Source organism: Xyrauchen texanus, chromosome 15 (assembly GCF_025860055.1).
Source record: "Xyrauchen texanus isolate HMW12.3.18 chromosome 15, RBS_HiC_50CHRs, whole genome shotgun sequence".
Lineage (NCBI taxonomy): Eukaryota > Metazoa > Chordata > Actinopteri > Cypriniformes > Catostomidae > Xyrauchen > Xyrauchen texanus.
Genome location: NC_068290.1, coordinates 8054094 through 8076505, shown reverse-complemented (window position 1 = coordinate 8076505; position 22412 = coordinate 8054094). Strand labels below are relative to the sequence as shown.

At 37.1% G+C, this 22412-nt stretch overlaps 2 protein-coding genes across 4 annotated transcripts; both read right to left on the bottom strand.

Annotated features, from left to right (window-relative positions):
• Positions 1 to 1584: 1584 nt before the first annotated feature.
• On the bottom strand, positions 1585 to 11836 carry nudt17 (nudix (nucleoside diphosphate linked moiety X)-type motif 17). 2 transcript variants are annotated; one of them, XM_052143299.1, is made up of 9 exons: positions 11732 to 11805; positions 11517 to 11592; positions 10782 to 10898; positions 10474 to 10657; positions 10244 to 10269; positions 3063 to 3155; positions 2788 to 2886; positions 2247 to 2383; positions 1585 to 2141 (listed from the first exon to the last, which is right to left on the bottom strand). In XM_052143299.1, the coding sequence occupies exons 1-9, from the start codon at positions 11740 to 11742 to the stop codon at positions 1970 to 1972; spliced, it is 915 nt and encodes a 304-aa protein (XP_051999259.1). In that variant the 5' UTR covers positions 11743 to 11805; the 3' UTR covers positions 1585 to 1969. The 2 variants fall into 2 exon arrangements, with proteins under 2 accessions (XP_051999259.1, XP_051999260.1); XM_052143300.1 differs by having other exon boundaries at positions 1586 to 2141; positions 11716 to 11836.
• Positions 11837 to 12710: 874 nt separating this feature from the next.
• On the bottom strand, positions 12711 to 18757 carry LOC127656294 (uncharacterized). 2 transcript variants are annotated; one of them, XM_052144545.1, is made up of 8 exons: positions 18680 to 18757; positions 18427 to 18521; positions 17649 to 17759; positions 17492 to 17548; positions 16795 to 16911; positions 16313 to 16381; positions 14039 to 14152; positions 12711 to 13919 (listed from the first exon to the last, which is right to left on the bottom strand). In XM_052144545.1, exons 2-8 carry the CDS (start codon positions 18484 to 18486, stop codon positions 13833 to 13835), a joined length of 615 nt encoding a protein of 204 aa, XP_052000505.1. In that variant the 5' UTR covers positions 18487 to 18521; positions 18680 to 18757; the 3' UTR covers positions 12711 to 13832. The 2 variants fall into 2 exon arrangements, with proteins under 2 accessions (XP_052000505.1, XP_052000506.1); XM_052144546.1 differs by lacking the exon at positions 16313 to 16381 and having other exon boundaries at positions 18680 to 18744.
• Positions 18758 to 22412: the final 3655 nt, after the last annotated feature.

Here is a 22412-nt window from a genome sequence, read left to right as displayed (position 1 = left end):
GGTGTACAGTGAAGCAGTGGCCAGTCTTGTGGAGGCAGCCTTGATGCGATTGTATCTTCTTCAGTGAGTAATGGTTAGAAAGGGAGAAAGGCAGAGTAGAAAAACCACCTACTGTGTTAAAAGTGGCAGCTGCCATAAAATGATGTCTAAAAATAGTGAGCTGCTGCGGCAGCCTATGTTGAATAACGTAATGATTGTGATAAGATGGCTTATCTGATGAGGAGGTCGAATGCTTCAAGTGAAGTAATAGGATGTTACATGGTTCTGTTGTGGATGGGCGGGGCCAATGTTGGAAAGACTGTCATGTCAGGAGAATTGTCATGAGAAGCAGGTAAGCAGCGGCAGTCAGATTAAAGTTAAAGGTGCAATATGTAACAATTTTCATGCAATATTTGCCTTTTTTTTTTCCAATGTGTGAACGGCTTGTAATGCTACTTAAAAAAAATGAGTCCTTCCCGGACTTCTTAGGTTGCCTATTAAAGCCTTTGTTTTAGCCCTGTTCCAGCACTAGAGTTAAATATAATATGCAGTCTCAAAGTTTGCAGTCAAACAATCATAACGGTGTCATTTTAATTATGCTACCTCATCTGTTATCGGTGAATCACGTTGTCTCTTTGTACATTAAGTCATTGTTTTGGTCGATGCTCGTGTCCCTATGGATTGTGTGCGTGAGCACGAGCAACAGGTAGTTGGCTGCAGTTCACGGCCACAGGTGTCATTAATAATAAGGGTTTCTAAATCTTAAATACTGCAACTTTAACATGCTCCTCCCTAACCTCTGTTTAATATTAACTCCATGTTGTATTCTACTCTTTGGGAGCTTTCCAACAATATATGACATATGGCTATTTGATCAGTTTGATGTTTTTACCGATTACAATAATATGCACAGTGCACAATTATTAATATATCATCAAAATTGAACACTTCTGATTTGTCTGCAAATTTCAAAGCGCTTGTTCAGTTTTGGTCATAATGCCTACAGTACAGTACATTGTAAAGTAGAGCTTCCAGGCTTTAAAATTATACCACTTAAGCTTAACGGGTTAAAGTCGAAAACAATACCCAATGCACCTTTAAGACAATGTTGTGTACCCATCCACATTTTTCCGGAACGCGGATGTGTTTCACGATTCATAACAGAATCCTGGTTCGTTTATCGTGTGTTTTTAGTCGATAACATGATGTTTAGCATACTAAATTGGTATAAACTCTCAAATTAAAATAATGTGGCTCAATAGTGCCAACACTTTACAAAGTCGCGATGACCATCTTTTGACAGTGCCTCACCCAAGTGATTACGTGACATGAAGCGACGGCCCAGGGTTAGTTACGTTTATATTATTAACTAATTCAAGTTGTTGTGACAGCCAATAACTGCACAAGTTGAGCCTGACTTTATTTTTACTCTAAACGTAACACCAAGTAAATAGTTGTTGTTCTCCACTTGGATTGCTTGTATCTGTAATTTTTACATTACTTCTTAAGGAGGCCAGAACCACAAAACTGTCCAGAGGCAGTCAGAATCATCATAGCGCCACCCATTGGTTGGTCAGTAAAACTGTGAATACAAATTTGTGGATACAAGTAATTATAAACTATTGTAACATATTGAATAAAGTTTAATTTCCAAGCTTTAACAGAGGTTTCCACAGTTTCTACCGCCCACTTGTGGTAGACAGAGACATTGATGTTTCTTACAATGCAAAAGAAAATGCATGTTAAAAACCTGTAGGTCTGACATCAAAGTCATTACTAAGGAAACATTTTGATAATTATAAAACCATATTGTAATAACACCTGTTATTCCATGACCGTCAGAACTGCTGTTTTGCTTAAGACAAATTTTTGATTTAAATGTTCATTTGAGTTGCTGAAGTAGCTCCAGTCTAGCAGAGGGTTTTGTCTTCATAAAGGCACTGGTTAAATGGTCATGTACATAAACAGAAGCATGCCAAGAGAGGTGCAGTTAACCCATCTCAGCATGAGGCTCCAGTGTTTTTAACCAGAGTTCTATGGCAAATTTTGTTCCAGTGCTGACTCGCTCGATGTCCTCGCCATGGTCCGGGGCTCGGTTACAGAACAGAGAAAAAGGCATCGAGGTGTCCCTTATCTCACCGTGTGATGACACCTCTGTCACGCTGATAGCAAGCAACACACAGAAAACACACACTTAATCAATACTACAAATGAACACAGTCCATGTTATAAGGTTACTGAAGAATCTCAGAGGATGTACTCGATACCTGATGGTCTTTGCAAGTTCAGCTGGTATTTGAACAGAATCTTCCTTGCCATCCACAGCAGATACTACAGCTTTAACCAGACCTGCATCAACCCAAACACACCCACTGACTTCAGTAGGATCTGGCTTCAAACAGGCCTGAGATAAGAGAAGAGAGAACTTTACGACACAAGTGAAACAATTCTAACCTCAATCAGCAGTTATTTGGACACTTTAGGACACTTAACACTGAAATAAACTCTTTCATTGGATTAGATACAATTCAAACCAAGTGGCATCTGCAAACAAACTATGCTAAACCTTTTATCAGACCTTTACTGAGCCATTTGTACCATTACTTTTAACCAACTGGTTTCAAGGAGATTTTTAGTGGATGTACAGTATGAATTCAATTCCCTTCAAGGTCACACAGGGTCCTCACACTGGTGTAGTTCATCACATTAAATACGGAGATGTTTCACAAACTTTTACAACAAGAAAGTGTAGGCTTATGTATCTAAAAGTGGCTACAGTGTTTTTCTGTTGATTTTTCAAAGCAGTACCTGGAGCTGTAGGTGTGATTGAGAGCTCTTCAGAAGTATGTATGTCACAATGTGATGTCTCTGAGGCAGTCCTCTGGACAACATGGGCGGATACACCGACTGGACAGAGAATTTGTGAGCAATACATAAAATAAAGCATTTGAAACATCTGGCTGTTTTGTAAATTTGTTTGAAAACCCTTTATTGGTTTGATTGCATTTACATTTTGAGCCATCTGAGTCCAACAGATTACTGCTAATTAAAACCTCCCAAAAACATCTGTTGTAAACACATACCTCCCACAGGCCAAGCAGATTAGAGGAGATCTCATCAGGACTCAGTTTTAATCCGGTCTCTTCCTGCAGCTCCCTGAGTCCTGCGTCCAACAGCTACAGTTAAACACACACAAACACAGAAAGAAAGAAATCACGAAGCCATGGGGCCATGCATTCATTAAACTCATTAAGTTGTCAGCTGATTCACTTTTACACTCTTGCTAATTCAAAGGCTCACTAGCATATTATATTTACATAAAATAACTTAGAAAAAAATTCATATATATATATATATATATAGTTAGGTCAAAATTATGAGACAACTTTACAAATCTATTTGTTCCCTAATTTAAACATGTAAGTAATCTGAAAGTTTTTGAACACTTTTTTTAAATAAAGAAAATGAAGAAATATGTAAGATTCTGCACTATTTCTAGGTCTATAATCAAATGTAAACCACATGTTAACACTTTTGATCAAATTTCAGGTTCTCTTGTTTCCTTTGAAGCACACAATATGCTCATTGGAACAAGTTTTGTGAAGTCCATGCCAGCTCCATTGAGTGCATGCTGTCAGGACGGTTTATTATTTTTTTTTACAGTATTATTAGGCATGCAAAAAACAAATACTAAAATACTAAGAGTAAGAAAAATTCAGGTAAATGTCAATTTAAAGGGATATTCCCCCAAAAACATTTCTCTCATTATTTACTCACCCTGATGCTTTCCCAGATGTTTATGACTTTCTTTCTTCTGCAGAACACAAACAAAGATTTTTAGAAGAGTGTTTTAGCTCTTTAGGACCTCATAAGGCAAGTGAATGGGTACCAACATTTCGAAGCTCCAAAAGGACACAAAGGCAGCATAAACGTAACCCATAAAACTCCAGTGGTTAAATCTAAGTCTTCTGAAGTGATATGAGAGGTGTGGGTGAGAAACATATCAAAGTCCTTTTTTACTATAAATGTCCACTTAAATATTGATCTGTTTCTCACCCACACGTATATTGCTTTTGAAGATATAGATTTAACTACTGGAGTCTAATGGATTACTTTTATGCTTTAAAATAAGAGCTGAAATATTCTTCTAATGCTCTTCACTTGTGTTCAGCAGAAAAAGGTCAATCATACACATCTGGAATGGCATTATGGTGAGTAAACGATAAGAGCATTTTCATTTTTGGGTGAACTATCCATTTAACTTTCATTTTTATACTCCCAATATAATTTGTCTTTTATTATTAATATTACATTAGAAAATCTTAAAGCATATAGAAGCATTTCACTAGTGGTTTTAGATTTTTGGACACCACTGTAAAGCAAATTACATTTATTATAAAAAAAAAAAAAATGCGAATTGCACCCCAACCCTGGTACAATTAAAAGTACAGCTGAAGTCAGGAGTTTACATACACTCTAGCCAAACACAATTAAACACAGTTTTCACAGTTTCTGACATTTAATCGTAGAAAACATTCCCTGTCTTAGGTCATTTTGGATCACTACTTTATTTTATTTATTTAAGAATGTGAAATGTCAGAATAACAGTAGAGATACTGATTTCAGATTTAATTACTTTAAAGAGGCCCTATTATGCTTTTGGGGATTTTACCTTTCCATTAGTGAGTAATATAGCTGTTTGTTCATGTACAGTAAAAGGTCTACAAAGTTACAAAGCAAAAGGGAGTTATTCCGTCCCAACAGGCCCGGCTCCAGGAATTTGTAGTAAGGTGGGCCATGTGAAATTCCTGAAAAACACCCCATACACTCCAATTGCTCCAACTTCAATCTATCTATCTGTCTATCTACATACATCCTTAAACTTAACTTTCAAACCTAAAGCTTTTAAAAATATAGGCCAGGATTTCTCAAGCCAACATAATGATGAACTTTTTAATCTATTTTTTTTCTTTCTGTTTTTAATATTATTTTATTGTCCTCTATAACAGATTTTGTAACAATTTAGTAACTGTAGAATTTATCACAACAGGTTCAGGTCTGAGACTGTGCATCGAACTATTGATATCACTACTATAATATTTACAACATTAGCTTTCTGCTTGTTTTAGAAAATTTAGTCACAAACTCATCCATGTCCAGTTCAAGTGTTATTGGATTTTCATGAGCTAAAAGTAAAAGATTTTTTTTTCCTCTTGTGAAGCATTGTGCAGCGAAACGGTGTTCAAATTCTTGCCAGAGTGGAGAATGAGCTCACACATGAAGCAGAAGAAACACCCATGACAAGGGCAGACACATACAGTTAATGAAGACCTGGAAATGCATCTTTGTATTCCTGCAAGAGTTTGCAAACAGCCAAACAGTAAGCATCAGTTGGAGGTTTTTTGGTCAGCATTGGTCTGGCATGAAGAATTTCACTATGCAGCTCACTTTTCGCAGTCCTTGCAAGACTACAGAAAGGCTCAAGCAGCTGAATGTCAAGAAATTTGTTGGATTTGTTGGATGAGAGGGCTTGCATCAGCTCTAAATACTTGGTGGAAAACCTGTTTTCCATCTCTGATACAGCTGTATCAACAATGTTTAACATCTGTTGCCTTAGAGCTACAGTGGAACAATCATAACCTGACTGCCCTTCTTGTCCTATAGGTGATAAAACGACAGAGTCAGCATAGAAGGGATTAATACTCCTTAGACGTTTTGGTGAGGGCTCATCAGTAGACATGCCAGTACCGTACTGCTGCAGTTGACTGTCATTTTCTCTGAGATTTCTCAGTGCACTAAGAGATACATGCATTACTTCAGCTGCACTGCACAAATCAACATGGTAAGACTGTAGGATGGCATTGGCTGGTTGCAAAATCGCAAGAAGATGAATCAGAAATTTGCCAACTTCAAAAAAATGGCTGAGAGAGAAGCCAAGAAGCCTCTTTTGCAAGGTCAAAACCTTGGAAAGAATGTCAAGAATCACTTCCTCATTCTCCACAACACATTTGGTAACTTTAAAATGACTTGCCCAGTGGATTTCTAACAACCTCTTTAAATATGGGCAACACTGCCTCACACCCCTACTCATTACTGATGCTCCATCTTAACACTGGCTCAGTATATTATCAGAACTGAATCCTGTATGAGACAAGTGTCTTAATATTTTGGTGGTGATGTAATCTGCATCAAGCTGCTGTAGTTCTAACAAGCCAATGAGATGTTTCTCTGGCACACCATTGCACACAAAGCGGATTACAACAGACACATTTTCAATGTTGCAACAATCCCTTGTGCCATCACTTTTTAAACAGAATGCAACTGAATCAGCAATGTCATATCATGGATGCCATTCTGGATGGTTTTGGAAGTGTACTTTGCATTTTCTGGGATACTTGACATAATGTCAGCAAGGCATTTATCTTTTTCCAGTGTGTATTTAAACAGCTTGGCAAAAAGCCCAGCAGCTATGAAATCCTCCTCATTGTCAAATATTTCCCAATCTCCATGTAGTGGAAGTTCATTGACTGCTAAAAATTTCACAACACCTGCCACGCTTCTGCCCATGCAGTTGAGGCTTGTAAATGAGCCTGCTACAAGCATGTTTTTGAAGGCTGCGGTCACGTTCTAATGCTGCTTTCCAGTTTTTAAAACCCATCGAAACAAAGGATCCTTCTCGAAGAACGCAACACCAAATACTCAACATGGAAATCAAAAGCATGCATCGCGCTTTACTACAGAATAATCAAGCCACGGTTGTGACTGATACCAAGAGGCCAAAAAACATCTCTCCCTCCCTCCAAGAAGAGTTTGGGGTATGATTTCAGAGCCGGCTGATGAGGATTTTCCTTGTTTAAATCATTTGGGACAAAATTGCTGCATTTTTGTGTAGGTGTAATTGTGTTTTTATCACCATCCGAAGATGCCGTTGAACTTGACCCAACTATTTCTCTGACCTCGTTGCTGCAAATGGAAGAGGTGGTAGCTGCATCCTGGTGAGCGAAAGAGCTTATCTTTTGTCCTTTTGGAATAAGAAATCTGTGCATGTTGTGCTTTGTTTAATGTACAAGTGTTTAATAATATGTTCACAGACTGTTAAAACGACATTATCGTTATTAATATTGCTTTGTCATTCAGCACGTTTGTTAACGGCAAAGGTAGCGAGATGATTGAGGCTAAGGCTATTGTTTTGACAGCCTACACACAAAAAAAGAGAAAAAAGAAAAAAGGAAGCTGAATTGAACATCGCAACAATTTTGTGATTGGTTGTTATGGGGTGGTGGGCCCAGGGTGGGCCAAGCTCCTGATTGGGCCCCTGATTGGCTTCCGTGGAGCCAGGCCTGTCTCCCAAAGACAACACTGCTCCTGAGCTACACAAAACACCTGGTTTGTAGTCCAGGCATTTCTTCCGTAATGTCTATACGTCACCATGTAATACATTTGCATAACAACCGCCTAAAAGGCTACTTTGGCCCACCCTCAAACAAAGGTAGTTATAGCCGAGGCCAGGATGAGTTGGGTTAGTGTTGTCGCCCTGTCGAGAAGACGCTGTTTTCTTCACTACGAAAGCAAAACATCTTTGTTTGGACTTCCAAAGGCAGACGAATTGAACAATCAGTGGTTAAAATTCATTTTGACCAATATTACTCAGCAGTACAACCACATCCATTGCCAGATTTTCAAGACGGTTACTCCTGAAAGAAGGTGCAGTTCCCACTTTGTTGGGACAATCTGGCACTTCAGGATCACAACCTGTAAGTATGTTTGATTATTTGTGGATTTATCTGCTACAGAGAGTTCAAATGCAGAGTTTTGTGTTGTAGCTACGGTGTACACACAGTGCACAGCTGTAGGCCTCTGCTAAGCTGCTAGCTAATGTTATTGTGTTGAAATAGTTTTGCTAATCAGCTGCGGGCCCACTTTTACCAACAATAGTGTAGATTTATGCAGTGTTTGTCGTTCTTACTATCATGAATAGTGATCAAGTGTGGAGATGGATATCTTTTTGCAAACGGTAATTTTACCTTTGCAATCCACAGTAGTCATTTTGTTTTGGTAAGGGTTTCCTATTCAGCTGTGGGCCGGCTTTTACATAAAACTGTGTAACAAAATGGTCGATCTCAAGAGTCTTTCAGTGGTAAAGTGTGGAGGTTTACTTATAATTACAAGCTGTAATGTTACGGCCGCTATCCACAGTAGTCCATGGCTAACTTGCTCACTAACTGGGAGAAAGCCTCTGTTCTCTGTTCATAGCTCTGGCTAAAAAAGTTCAGCTACACCCATTCCAGCAAAAGATGACTAACTTAAATGTCTTTTACTTGAAGCTTTGTTAGGTTCACAATAATCAACAATGTACTTGTAAGAAAGCAACAAAATTAAAACTTACCACTGTGAAACGTCCTCCTCAAGTCGTGCTTGCGAAGGTGTTTTGGGTCGATCAGCTTCTTCTTCCAAACTTTCATTATCGTACTCGAGCTTGAACTGGTATGGCAAAAACCGACGCCATTGTTACCCTAGTTACAATAGTGTTTAGAGCTGCTAAGGAAGCCTGAAACCCGGTTATGTTAAGGGGTGTTACATTTCCAACACGCGCGCTAAGCGGTTGACCAATCACAACAGACAGGAACAGCTGACCAATCAGAGCAGACTGGGCTTTTCAGAAAGGGGGGCTTTAAAGAGACAGGAGCTAAATCAGAGTGTTTCAGCCAGAGAGGGCAAAGAGTGGGTGCAGCAATGTACAGTATGAGAAAAATAATGTGTTTTTTTAACATTAAAGCATGAAAACCTATTCTAATAGACCCCAAACTAAAATTATGAACCTGTAAATTAACCTAATATGGGCTCTTTAATCACATTCCCAGTGGTTCAGAAGTTTACATACAATTTAGTATTTGGTAGCATTGCCTTCCACAAGCTTCTCACTGTAAGATGCTGGAATTTTGGACCATTCCTCGAGACAGAACTGGTGTAACGGAGTCAGGTTTGTAGGCCTCCTTGCTACCACATTTTGTTCTACCCACAAATTTGCTATCGGAATGAAGTCAGGGCTTTGTAATGGCCACTCCAACACCTTGACTTTGTTGTCTTTAAACCATTTTGCCACAACTTTATAAGTACTTCCTGGCTGATGTCTTGAGATGTTGCTTCAATATATCTACATAATTTTCCTTCCTCATGATGCCATCTATTTTGTGAAGTGCACCAGACCCTCCAGCAGCAAAGCACCCCCACAACATGATGCTGCCACCCCTATAATTCACGGTATGGATGGTGTTCTTCAGCTTGCAAGCCTCACCCTTTTTTCTCCAAACATAACGATGGTCATTATGGCCAAACAGTTAAATGTTTGTTTTATCAGACCAGAGGAAATTCTCCAAAATGATCTTTGTCCCCATGTGCACTTGCAAACTGTAGTCTGTCTTATTTATGGTTGTTTTGGAACAGTGGCTTCTTCCTTGCTGAGTAGCCTATCAGGTTATGTCCATATAGGACTCGTTTTACTGTGGATATACAGTTCCTTAGATTTTCCCATGATGTCAAGCAAACAGGCACTGAGTTTGAAGGTAGGCCTTAAAATACATTCACAGGTACACCTCCAATTGTCGCCAAGTAGCCTATCAGAAGCTAATTGTCTAAAGGCTTGTCATAATTTTATGGAATTTTCCAAGCTGCTTAAAGGCACAGTTAACTTAATGTATGTAAACTTCTGACCCACTGGAATTGTGATATTGTCAATTAAAAGTGAAACAGTCTGTCTGTAAACAATTGTTGGAAAAAATACTCAAATGCACAAAGTAGATGTCTTAAACGGCTTGCCAAAACTATAGTTTGCTAATATGAAATCTGTGGAGTGGTTAAAAAAATGTGTTTTAATGACTTCAACCTAAGTGTATGTGAACTTCTGACTTCAACTGTTGCTACACCAACCCATGCAAACCGAACCCTTACATAAAAATAACCATGTTTTAACAACAGTCACCATAGTATCACCATGGTATTTTATAGTAAAATCATAGTAACCACAAAATTAAACATGGAAACTATATTACTGTAGTTACACAATAGTTAATTGTATCAAATCTATGGTTTCCAGCTAAAAACATGGTTCCTACAAAATTACTATAGTAAAACTGCCCTTTATATTAATTTGTATTTATTAATATTAAGAAGTATTAAAGAAAATTGAGTGCAGACACATATTACTTGATTATATTTGTTTGTGATTCACCGCTTGACATTCCTGTTTATGTAATCTGCCAGGTACCTTTTCATCCAGCTCCACATGGCCACCTGAACAAACAAATAACATCCATGAGTCCTGAACAGCACAGCTTTTTTTATTTCCATCTGATAACACTATTATACCTGACGGAACTTAAAAAGTCAGGTTCTGAGATTAGATTAACAAAGAAAATACATAAAAATAACTTTGTTAAAAACATGGTCTTCAGAACCTGAGATGACATTTTGGTCAGTGCGGTATGACACACTCACCGGGTGGAACCCAAACATTGGGGAAGATCCGGAGGCTGGAGGAGCGTCGAGTTAGCAACAGTTTCTGATTGGCTGACTGCAGCAGCACAGCAACTCCCACATCTACTCCACGGGTGAGGGTATCTGGGGCCAGGGAGGCTGCCTCTGAGTCCGACAGGTATTTGATGGGGCAAAACGGCGCCCTCTAGGGTCACATAATGAGTTTGATCAACCATGAAATAAAAGAGTCTTAGATAAATTCAACCTTTTCTTCACACATCATGTCATAACAGTAATGGCCGTAACATAAGTTAAGTATGTGACCTCACCTTCAGAGGAACGCCCCCATCACACAGCCGGTCACATAAAACAAATCTGTTACTCTCCAGAGAACAGCTCACTGTCGCCTGGTCCTCAATACTCCCTACAAAGTGTCCAGTTATGCTCTGGACGAAAAGACACATACATGTTTGTTTTTCTATCATGGTGAGTACTTTCCATTGACTATTGTTATTATTATATTATATATTTTCTATCCCCTCTCCCGACTCCTAAACCTTCAAATTACTACAGACTAACCGTAACCCTAGCCCTAAGTAACACTAATATCTATATTCTATTGTTTTTCTTGTCCCTAAAGGGAGATTTATATAATTTTATTATAATTTAGATTTATATATATATATATATATATATATATATATATATATATATATATATATATATATATATATATATTTTTTTTTTATATATAACCTACACACACACACACACACCCAGACCTGAGCTGCAGTTCATGCATTATATGTGATGAATATGTTACATTGATGTTTATGATAAATGCCTGTTGTAAACACAGACTATTATAAACACAGTGTATAGATATTACATTATATGATATATATTACATATATAATTATTATTGTAAATTATTACATTTATGTTCGTTATATGTGATTGCTTATTCATATTAACGTTATATAATATAAACACATATTATTCGAAATGTTTATATTGATAATTATTATCTTTGGTAGTTTTAAACACATGCGAGCCCAGCTGACCTGCACGAATCGCGCGCATTGCGGAGCTGCGTTTTCCTTGGACAGATGCACCAGAACTTTTAGGACTTTCTCCATACTGTGTGACATAATAAAAAAATATGATCATCGCCTGCTTTCATTTATTATTTGATATGTCACATTGTAATTTTACATTATCCATACTGCATAACATGTTATAATAGTAATCAGGGTCAATTACTTCAAATTACACTAACTAGGAGCTCATTAGAGCGCAGGATTGACAGTTTACAGAAGAAACACGCTCATGCGGAACCAAAACTTCAGCCCAGACAATAACAACATTCGAACCGATCGCCCCCGGAAGTGGCTTCTGATATTTTAAAATAAAAGTCTGTTTACAGCCCTATGAGGTTTACCTCAATAGTTGCGCAGACTTTGCTTGACAACCTTCTTAGTGCATCCAGTCATAACACTAAATTAATATTCATATATTATTTGAGTTAATACTTCATTCATATACACTGAAATCAGGGGAGTTGAGTAACGTCATTTGTGGACAACTCTCGCTTCCACTACCTGCGCAAATATCAACAGCGCAAATGGGTTGTAGGTTGCTAGGTTGATGTCACAAATGCGTTGAAATTTGTATGATGTGTCGATTGTGTGTCAAGATTTGGCAACTGGACAATCTTTGAATAATGTATTGAAGTGATTATTCATATAACGAGGTTTGGGCCACACAAATTACGGGAGTTTCCCGGGAGAAATAACAAAACGGGAGGAGGGCGGAAGATGGGTCTGAAAAACGGGAGTGTTGACAGGTATTTTTTATTGATTTATTTATTAGTTTTTTTTATTGAAAATATCAAGATTTACAGACAAACATGGCTGCATAAAACGGCTTCTTTACTTTAACCCAGATCACGCTTAAAAAATTACTAGTCTAGTTACGTCATTAATATTCATGAGCTTCGTCAACGGCCCAACTCGATTTAAAAATAAAAGTCTGCTTATTTAGATAGGGTTTGATTATCAAAGTGTGAAATCGAGAGAGAGGACACTCACAATAAAATCCTATAAAAACAGGATTCATTTATGAATTCATTTAGGATTTTTTTGGTTTAAATTGTACTTTAAATGATGATTTGGTGTTACGATTCACCAGATGAATACACTAGAATTTTAAAGTTTGTGCACTGTAAAAGACAATAAAGTGACAGCATCAGATTGTGTATTAAATCAAGTTTATTTGAAATATTGTTGAGTCAAATACAAACACAAACACAGCCATATTGCTACCTACTACGTTTTCATGTTACTACAGGTCACTGACAACAGACACAAAGTAAATCTCACATGCTGTCGAAAGACAGAGATCTGCTGGCACAGAACGAACAACACATGCTTCCACAAAAGGATTTTACATCATCATTGTCGAGCCCTTGGCTGAGGGTTCAACCTCTGACCTTTTAGTCATTATGGTGTCCATGATTTTGGTCACAAGTGGTGGCACTTACAAAGTTGGCAGTCATCATAGCTTTCCTGAAGAATCAGTATGGATAAAACGAGATGACAAAAAATTCTAGCAATGTTGTGTTGAAATTCAGACTACTCTGCTCTAGAGGGTTTCACTGAACATGGGCCACATTTATCAAGCCATTTATTTTTGTTTAAATCTTTTATTATTTACTTTATATAAGCAAATATAGCTTTCATTTTTAGATTATGATGTCAGATTCACATGAAGAAATAGAAACTTGATAAATGCCACCCTGCTTGTCCTCATGTGGCTGAAACAAACATACCGATATAGATATTCATGCAAAAGATGGCACCAAATGCAAGGTACAAAAAAACAAGAGGGAATTACATATCCTTCTTACCGTTCATATTCATGTTAATATATTTTTTCCTTCTGGTCAGTACCTAATGTACCTAATGCAGAATTATACATATTCTCAGGAAGACACACATTTCGTCCTCTAACATACATAGATTCTGGACAATATTTCTGCGTAGACATTTGATTAGCATTTCATGCCAAGAAGCTTAAGGTTATTAGAGGAAAACGATTGAGGTTCAAACAACTACTATGTTGAGCATTCAAAAGTACAGCAGTCCTAAAGCCTGCGAGAGCAACAGCCAAGCAAAAACGACATTTCCATTTTAATTCCAAAAATATTTACAATTTCACAAAAGTCATTTTTTTGTGTGTGTCTGTGTGCGTGCGTGCATGTGTGTGGTTGTTGTTGTTTACCTGTGAGTGGGTGTTTGTAGGTGAAAAAGTCTTCTTTTGCATTTGGTGAAAAACTGTGCTAAAACTGTGCCCTTCTGCTTTTATAATCTCTTATTCTGTCAGTTTCCAGCATGGATTGTATTCTGGTTCTGAATGGCAACACCATAATGTTGGTTTGCTGTAGAGTGAGGGATAGGTGTCATCTCCTGCAAACAGTGAAAGTATAAAAAGGTCTGATTCTATGTCTAAAACTTAAACTAAATGCCAACAAGTGATATAGTGATACTATATTGTCCCTATAGTAAAATAGCAATTATGGACATACCTTAATGGCACTAACAGAAAGGGAGTAAACTCCAAAGAGAGACACAACCAAACCAATGATACATGCTAGCACCAGGAAACCGATAAGTGTCCCCAAGATTCCATTCACTAAGAACTGTAATACAAGCCAGAAAACACAAACCAATAGGATCTGTATTCCAGTGGCATAGTTTTGTGATATAACATCAGTGTAGGGTGTAATCTAATTTTAAAGCAATTTGTTACAATAATCGAATTAATTTGTCAAAAAATAGTTTAACTTTACATTTTAAATTCATGTAATCAAAATACAGTTACTGTCTTTCAATTAAGTTAAAGGGATAGTTCACACAACAATGAAAATTGTCTCATCATTTACTGACTCTCATGCCATCCCAGATGTCTATGACTTTCTTTCTTCTGCTGAACACAGAATTTCTGTTGGTCCATACAATGCAATTGAATGGGTACCAAAACTCTGGCGCACATAAAAGCAGCATAAAGTAATTCATGTGACTCAAGTGGTTAAATCTATGACTTCTGAAGCGATATGATAGGTGTGAGTGAGAAACAGATTGATATTTAATAAAAAAAAATTTATCATTAATCTCCACTTTAACTTTCACATTCTTATTCTTTTGTTTTTGGTCATTCACATTATTCATGCATATCGCCACCTACTGGGCAGGGAGGAGAATTTATAGTAAAAAAAATAGACTTAAAGCTGAAATATGTACTTTTTTAGTGTTAAAATCCTTTCTTCTATCCAAGCTTAATATGCAGAGAGAACTACAATAAGACAGTCAAAGTAATAGTAAAATATAACTGTGTCTCTGTGGTGCTATGAATATTCCTTTTTGTTTTGAGCGACCCGCTTAGACCCACCCCAAAAATGTTACTCAACTAATGGCATGAGTTGGGGAGGGGACTATCTAGGCTAACAGTCTGAACAACAGCAGATGAGAGACATCTTCAGAAAGCTGTTTTGAAAACATTGTTTATTTTTGCAATTCCATTCGGTGGCGCTAGTGTCACAGGAATTATATACTCCTGCTTTAAATGTTGATCTATTTCTCACCCACACCTATCATATTTCTTCTGAAGATATAGATTTAACCACTTGAGTCTTATGGATTACTTTTATGCAGCCATTATGTGTTTTTAGGAGCTTCAATGGACATCTGGGACGGCATGAGAGTGAGTAAACGATGAGAGAATTCATTCATTAATTTTTGGGTGATCTCTCCCTTTAATTACATTAAGTACATCACTTGGGTTAAGCATATTTCTAAAATAATATTATTTTATGTAGAATAAATTGAAAACATGAATTATGTTAATATGTACATCTTTTTGCATTTCTGTGACAGTTGAAGGGCATGTCCTCAATGAAGGGACCCCTCATTGTAAGGGAGAAAAAAGTGTATGACTTGCATTCGACAGTAAACAAAGAGGCAATACAGACATCATTTTAAATATGTTGAGATGAAAAACAAAAACTTTTCTATGAAAATTGGTTTTAGAAAGTAAGGTAATTAATAATGTGATTACTTTTGATGAGGTATCAGTAAAGTAATCTGATTACAGATTTAGATAAATAAGTCATTTGTAGTGGATTACTTCATTTGAATTATTGTTTCAAAGTCTTCTTAAATTACTATCACATGAATATAGTGGACACAAAAAGATGTTTTGATATGATTCTCAGAGTGGAAATTGGAAAATGTTATACTTCAATAAAAAAATCCATTTAAATTCCAATGGTCTAAATTATTATTTAGAGATTATCACCAAAAGCCAATAACCAGGGCCTGCTTGACTGAAGTGCTAACTCTCTTTTGAGAATTTTGAGTAAATATTGTGTAAAACAATGTTGTAAGAGTATTTGTACATATCTCACTTGCATAATTACATTTCATTAGTCTCATATTTTCTCTATATACTATCTATTTGCATTATATTGGCCATCAGCACTCTGCTTTTTGGTTATTGGTATCGGCCTTTAGAGAGACCCATTTTGGTCGATCACTAGACGAAACTGTTCATTATTCTAAAATCCTGCGAGTTCATTCTGTCCTAAAACACAGAGAAATGTACATTGTAATGGTTTTAGTCTAAAACTAACCTTAAATCTGAAGGCAACAGGTATTAAAACATGTTTCAAATTCTGTTTAAATGTAATCAGAAACTGAATTACAGTTTAAACGCATTGTTTGAAGGCTTAATCCTGCTCGAAGTCACAGGATTTGTATTTGTGATATTCTTGCTGCATCATAAAGCTTGTAATGTGACTCACCTCTTTCTGTCCCCCTCTCTCTCCTTCTCCACAGCAAGCCCAAACAGAGTGAAGTGGGTCACAACACCACTGAAACAAGCAGGACAGAGCCTGGGGTCACATCTCTCCTTCTGCTGATACAAACTCAACCACAGTCTGCCAGATGTGACGTTCAGTCTCGTTTGTAACTTTCACATGTTCTGCTTTCTACTTCCTAATTCCTACTCTAAAGTAATCTGCTCTTCAGTTCCATGCACAGGACAGGAAGAAATACTGTGTAGGCAAATTATAACTAATGATGTGAAAATATGATCAAAATCATATCATTTTCATATAATTTCTTTCAGTGAAAAACAAAGAGACGGTTGGTTGAAGTATAACATTTCCCATTTTTTTTAATCGATTTTATAATTAGTTTTGTTCAGTATTTACAATGTTAAGTCACTTGTGGGAAGGTGTTTTGGCTCGGGGGTGAGCAGGATGGTTTGTCCCTGTTTGTTTACCTCCGTGTCTCTGTAGTAGTACGACTCGCCCCTGAATGGGATGTGTCTGGCCATGAGCCCAAATCCAACAATATCAAATGCTGCTGTTAGTAATTGCAGAACAATGGTTGTCAGCACCTGCGACAAAGGAACAGAAATCTATTTCATCAATGAATAAACCTCTTTCCATTTGGTAAGACGTTTTCAAATACGATACATTTTAAACACTTGACCTGTACTATAGGATGAATTATGTTTCTGTAAAGTTAAATGGAACCGCTACTTTTTGTTTCTTTATATTATTAAATATTTTATCATTTGTCTGTGAAATAATTGGTGTTTTAGAGCCAATTTTTAACGGATAGAAATTCCGATTACAAAGTCTACCCACGTTTTCCACTATTTGTTTTCCCAGGACCGACACTTCTGTGCAAATATGGTATCAACTACTATATCACATAAACCTACCCCTAAACTGCACATGAAAACAAAATAAACTTTGGTTGGTCACATTCCATTCAAACAATGTCATCTTATGTAAGTGGGGCCAAAATAAGATGCAAACATTAACTTTATGCTGCTGTCATTAAAAGTCTATTATCTATAGTGGTTTTAATGTTCCTCGATGCATTCAGGAATAGATGACAGCCCTGCATGTGCCTCTTTCTTGTGCACTATTGTATGAATTTGTGAAATATTTCTGTATTCATTATCATACCAGACATTTAGAAGGCTTCCTCCCAGTGTGCACCAGGACAATACCGGTTATGACAAGCTGTGAGAAACAGTTACACAAAGTCAAATGACTGATTTTAAACATTACTGTCCTAAACCTGAAATGAAAGGTCTTTTAATGTGTATGTGAGCGTTTGTACCTGAGCACCGTTGATGAGGAGTATAATAATTTCACGCTGGATATGATAGTGCAGCTTATACACAATTGTGGTCAAAATGACAGTCAACACTCCAATTACGATCTCAACAGCCTAAACCAAAGTACAAACAACTTTCATTAGTTTACAATTATAAACAAACTCCACTTACATGCTGAAATATGTTACTATACTTTGCAAATAGAGTCACATCAGTTTGGTATATAGGAACTCTAAAATGACTATATATACTGTATATTACTACTGGCTGAATTTGAAAATAAGAGTGCATTTGTTGAGGCATTCATGAATCAAATTAAATTAAAAAGCAAAGTATTATTTTTTTAAAATTATTTTTATGTTTTTGCTGTGCACTAGTTGAAAATGAACATTTCAGGAATTGACAATTGAATTTATGCCTCTGACTTCTGTCTGTTTTGTGTGTGTGTGTGTGTGTGTGTGTGTGTGTGTGTGTGTGTGTGTGTGTGTGTGTGTGTGTCAGATATGGGTGTGTCCTTGGATTTCGGCCAGTTGTCATTTACTAAAGACCCTACATGAGCATGCATATACTAAAGCCATTTAAAGATGATATTCTAACGGACATAATGGATTTAATTACTGATTATAGCTTATATGCTATATTTAACAGTATGTAAAAAATCTGCTCAAACTACAACACTCAGATGATTCGGGCTGGTTGATCTGATATCTGTAATAAAATAGGTAAGACAGCAGCAGCAATCGATACAGGTAATATTGTGTTTGCTGTAATGAAACTCACACCAAGCGTCTTGGGCTCTGCCCTCTTAAACGCTTTAATCTGAGACGCGTACAGCGACATCCCGTCAGTTCACCAATAGGCTACCACACAATCCTCTGCAAACAATATCATAGCAGAATGCATGAGTAAAAAACATCTGAATCAGGACACATTCATTCTGCATGCTCTATGGAAACAAATAGGCTATGCATGATTATTTCAAAGCCACAGTGTAAGTAATAACATGCACGTGTGGTGAGGAGCGCTCCCTTACCTTTGCGCACTGGCGTTCTGCAGAGACTGTGCGGCGGGTCTCTCCGCTCCGCAGTGTTGATGTCATGATGATGGGAGGCGGCTATACAGAGAGAAAACCAGGTTGGCTCGGTCCCGAGAAAAACTCTCTCATCCCATCTGCCTTTTATTTCAGAAAACACCTCTGCAAGATTATATCTGTCAAGTGTGTGCGAAATTTCATTTGTTTGTGTTGGGTTTAATTGAATTACAAAGCCTTTAGTTACTGTAATCTAACTACTTTAGGTGCAAAAAGTAGTGTAAAGCATTACATTTTAAATTCTTGTAATCAGATGACAGTTACTGACTTTCCAAAAAGTAATCACATTTAAGTACATTTGGTGCTATAAACATATCTAAAATCTAAATAGCCTATATTATTTATGTGTTATACAATTAAAATGTGAATATGTACGTCTGTTTACGTTTCTGTGACAGCTGAAGTGTGTGCAACAATGAACAAGGATAAAATAGATATTATTTGAGTGGCAAAAAAAAAAAACTTAAAATTAAAGTAATTAGTTTTGTGATTACTTATACAAGTAGTAACCCAATTATAATTTTACTGCAAGTAATTTGTAGTGGATTACTTTTTTGTTAATTTACCCAACACCAGTTACACAGTAAGCTTTGTGCAATTAATGAATTAGAGTGGTCAAATCAGCTTTTTACATATATTTTTTGGAAACACTTTGCAATAATGTTGTATTCATTAATATAGTTAAATACATTAGTTAACAAGAACGAATAATGAACAATAGTCTACTTCTACAGCATTAGTTAATGTTAATTTTAACACATAGCCTACAAATACATTTTAATAATGAACACTGTATTTTTATATATAAACACTACCCAAGATTATTAAATGCTGTTAAAGGGATAGTTCATCCAAAAATGAAATCATTTACTCATCCTCATGTCATTCCAGATGTGTATGACTTTCTTTCTTCTGCTGAACACAAAGATTTTTAGAAGATTATTTCAGCTCTGTAGGTCCATGATGCAAGTCAACAGGTCCAAAACTTTGAAGCTCCAAAAAACAACTAAAAGGAGCCTAAAAGTAGACTCCAGTGGTTAAAACCATGTTTTAAGAAGATGGGTGTCGGTGAGAAACAGATAAATATTTAAATCCTTTTTTACCATAAATTCTCCTCCTTGCCCTGTTGGTGGCGATATGTACAAAGAATGCAACTCAAAATAAGAACTCTTAGGAGAGACGAGCCTTTAGGAGGACTTCTTGAATGTGGAGATTTATAGGAAAAAGGACTTAAATATTTAACTGTTTCTCAACCACACCTATCATATCGCTTCTGAAGATATGGTTTTAACCACTTGAGTCATATTGATTACTTTTATGCTGCCTTAAGAGCTTCAGTAATGGAAAAATCTTTGCTTGTGTTCAGCAGACCGAAGAGTTATGTCATAAATGATGAGTGTTTGTTTGATATGCCATGCCAGCTTTTATGGCTATTTCCATGGCGAGAAATGTGTAAGGAGAAATGTGTTTTAAAAAAGGTTTTTAAAATCTATGTTACCTAAAAACTCTAAAATTGCGTTCAGTTTGACTTTGTTAAAAATGTCTTCCAGAGGGCTGACTGAATAAAAAAGGTTTCTCACTGGGTTAAGACCAGTACAGTCTAATAAAACATGTTTCAGGGAAAATGGATTCTGGCAGAAGGTACCTGTTGGTGAATCTTCTCCTAATATTAAAAACTTGTGCGTCAACCTGGAGTGACCAATAGGAAAGCGGGTGTACAGCCATGGCCAAAAGTATTGGCAGTGACACAAATTTTGACATTTTAAATAAATGCAAAAAGCTTCATTGGACAAAAAAAATTTGTTTTTGGCCCTGGCACAAAATGACCAGCTAACATAATTTCACTAATCATGTCAGCAGCACCTGGGAAAGTGTGAACGAGTACAAGTCAGGTGAAATCACTCTATCATTCTGATTGGATTATAAGAGCAGACTGATTGCTATAAAAGGAGGGAAGAGGTGCTTCCAATCATTGTGTTCTTGTTAGCAATGTTACCTCTAAAGAAAGACGTGCAGCCATCATCACGTTGAATAAACATGGCCTCACAAGAAAGGAAATTGCTGCAAAGAATATTGCACCTTAAAAACCCATTTACCAGATCATCAAGAACTTCAAGGAGAGAGGTTGAACTGCAGTGAAGAAGGCTTCAGGATGTCCCAGAGTGTCCAGCAGGTGCCAGGACTGTCTCCTCCGGAGGAGTCAGCTACAGAATCGTGTCACCACCAGTGCAGAGCTTGCTCAATATTGGCAGCAGGTTGGTGTGAGCGCATCTGCATGCACAGTGAGGCAAAGACTTTTGGACAATGGCCTGGTGTCAAGAAGGGCAGCAAAGAAGCCACTTCTCTCCAAGAAAAACATCAAGGACAGACTGAAATTCGGCAGGAAGTATAAGGATTAGACAGCAGAAGACTGATGGGACAGCTGTAAAATCGATAGTCCGGAGAAGAAAAGGTGAACGCTACCATGAGTCCTGTGTCGTGCCAACAGTGAAGCATCCTGAGACCATCCATGTGTGGGGTTGCTTTTCATCCAAGGGAGTGGGCTCTCTCACAATTCTGCCCAAAAACGCTGCCATGAATAAAGAATGGTATCAAAACATCCTGCAAGAGCAACTTCTCCCAATGATCCAGGAGCAATTTGGTGATGATCCATGCATCTTCCAGCATGATGGAGCACCATATCAAAAGGCAAGAGTGATAATGAAGTGGCTCGGGGATCATTGCATTGAAATTTTGGATCCGTGGCCAGGCAAATTCCCAGATCTTAATCCCATAAAGAACCTGTGGTCAATCCTCAAAAGGCGAGTGGACAAGCAGAAGCCCAGAAATTGTGATTAACTCCGAGCACTAATAAGGCAAGAATGGATCGCCATCAGTCAGGATTTGGCCCAGAAGCTGATATCCAGCATACCAGAGTGAATTGCAGAGGTTATGAAGAACAAGGGCCAACACTGTAAGTATTGACTCTTTGCATATGAGTGTTTTTGCAATAAAAGCCTTTAAAACTCATGAAATGCTTATCATTGTTTTCCAGTATAGCATAGAAACATGTGAAAAAATAATTCTATAAATACTGAAGCAGCAAGCTTTGCAAAACACAAAAATGATGTCACTGCCAATACTTTTGGCCATGGCTGTAGACAATCTGGTCCCAGCGATTTGAAAACAGAGAGGAACATCTTTTGCTGGGGCTGATTTCATGGAGTTTGTTCATAATGCATTGATCCCACTCAGTTTGCCATTTGTTTTTTATATATTAATTTATTATGGTTTTTAGATCAGTGGGAGGTATTGGACACTTTTTGAAATCAGCTGATAAAGCCTCTTTTGCAGCAGTGTCTGCTTCCTCATTTCCTGGGATTCCAGTGTCCAGGTACCCAGCAGAAGCATGTATTGAAATTTTGGGCCTCCAAATCCAGAAGTTTGCATAGAATATTTTCAAGCATTGGGTGATTATTTTTAAAGATGACATTGTTTGAAGACATGATTTTGAATCTGAAATGATCAGAAAGTTTCTCTGTAGCATAGTTTTTATAAAGTCCAGGGCATTTGCCTCTGCTGTAAAAATGTAACTGTGATTGGGGATGGATATTCATTTTATGGTTATAAATGATGGGAGAACTATTCCTTTACAATAAGGTTCTAGTCGTTAACATTAGTAAATGCATTGGATAAC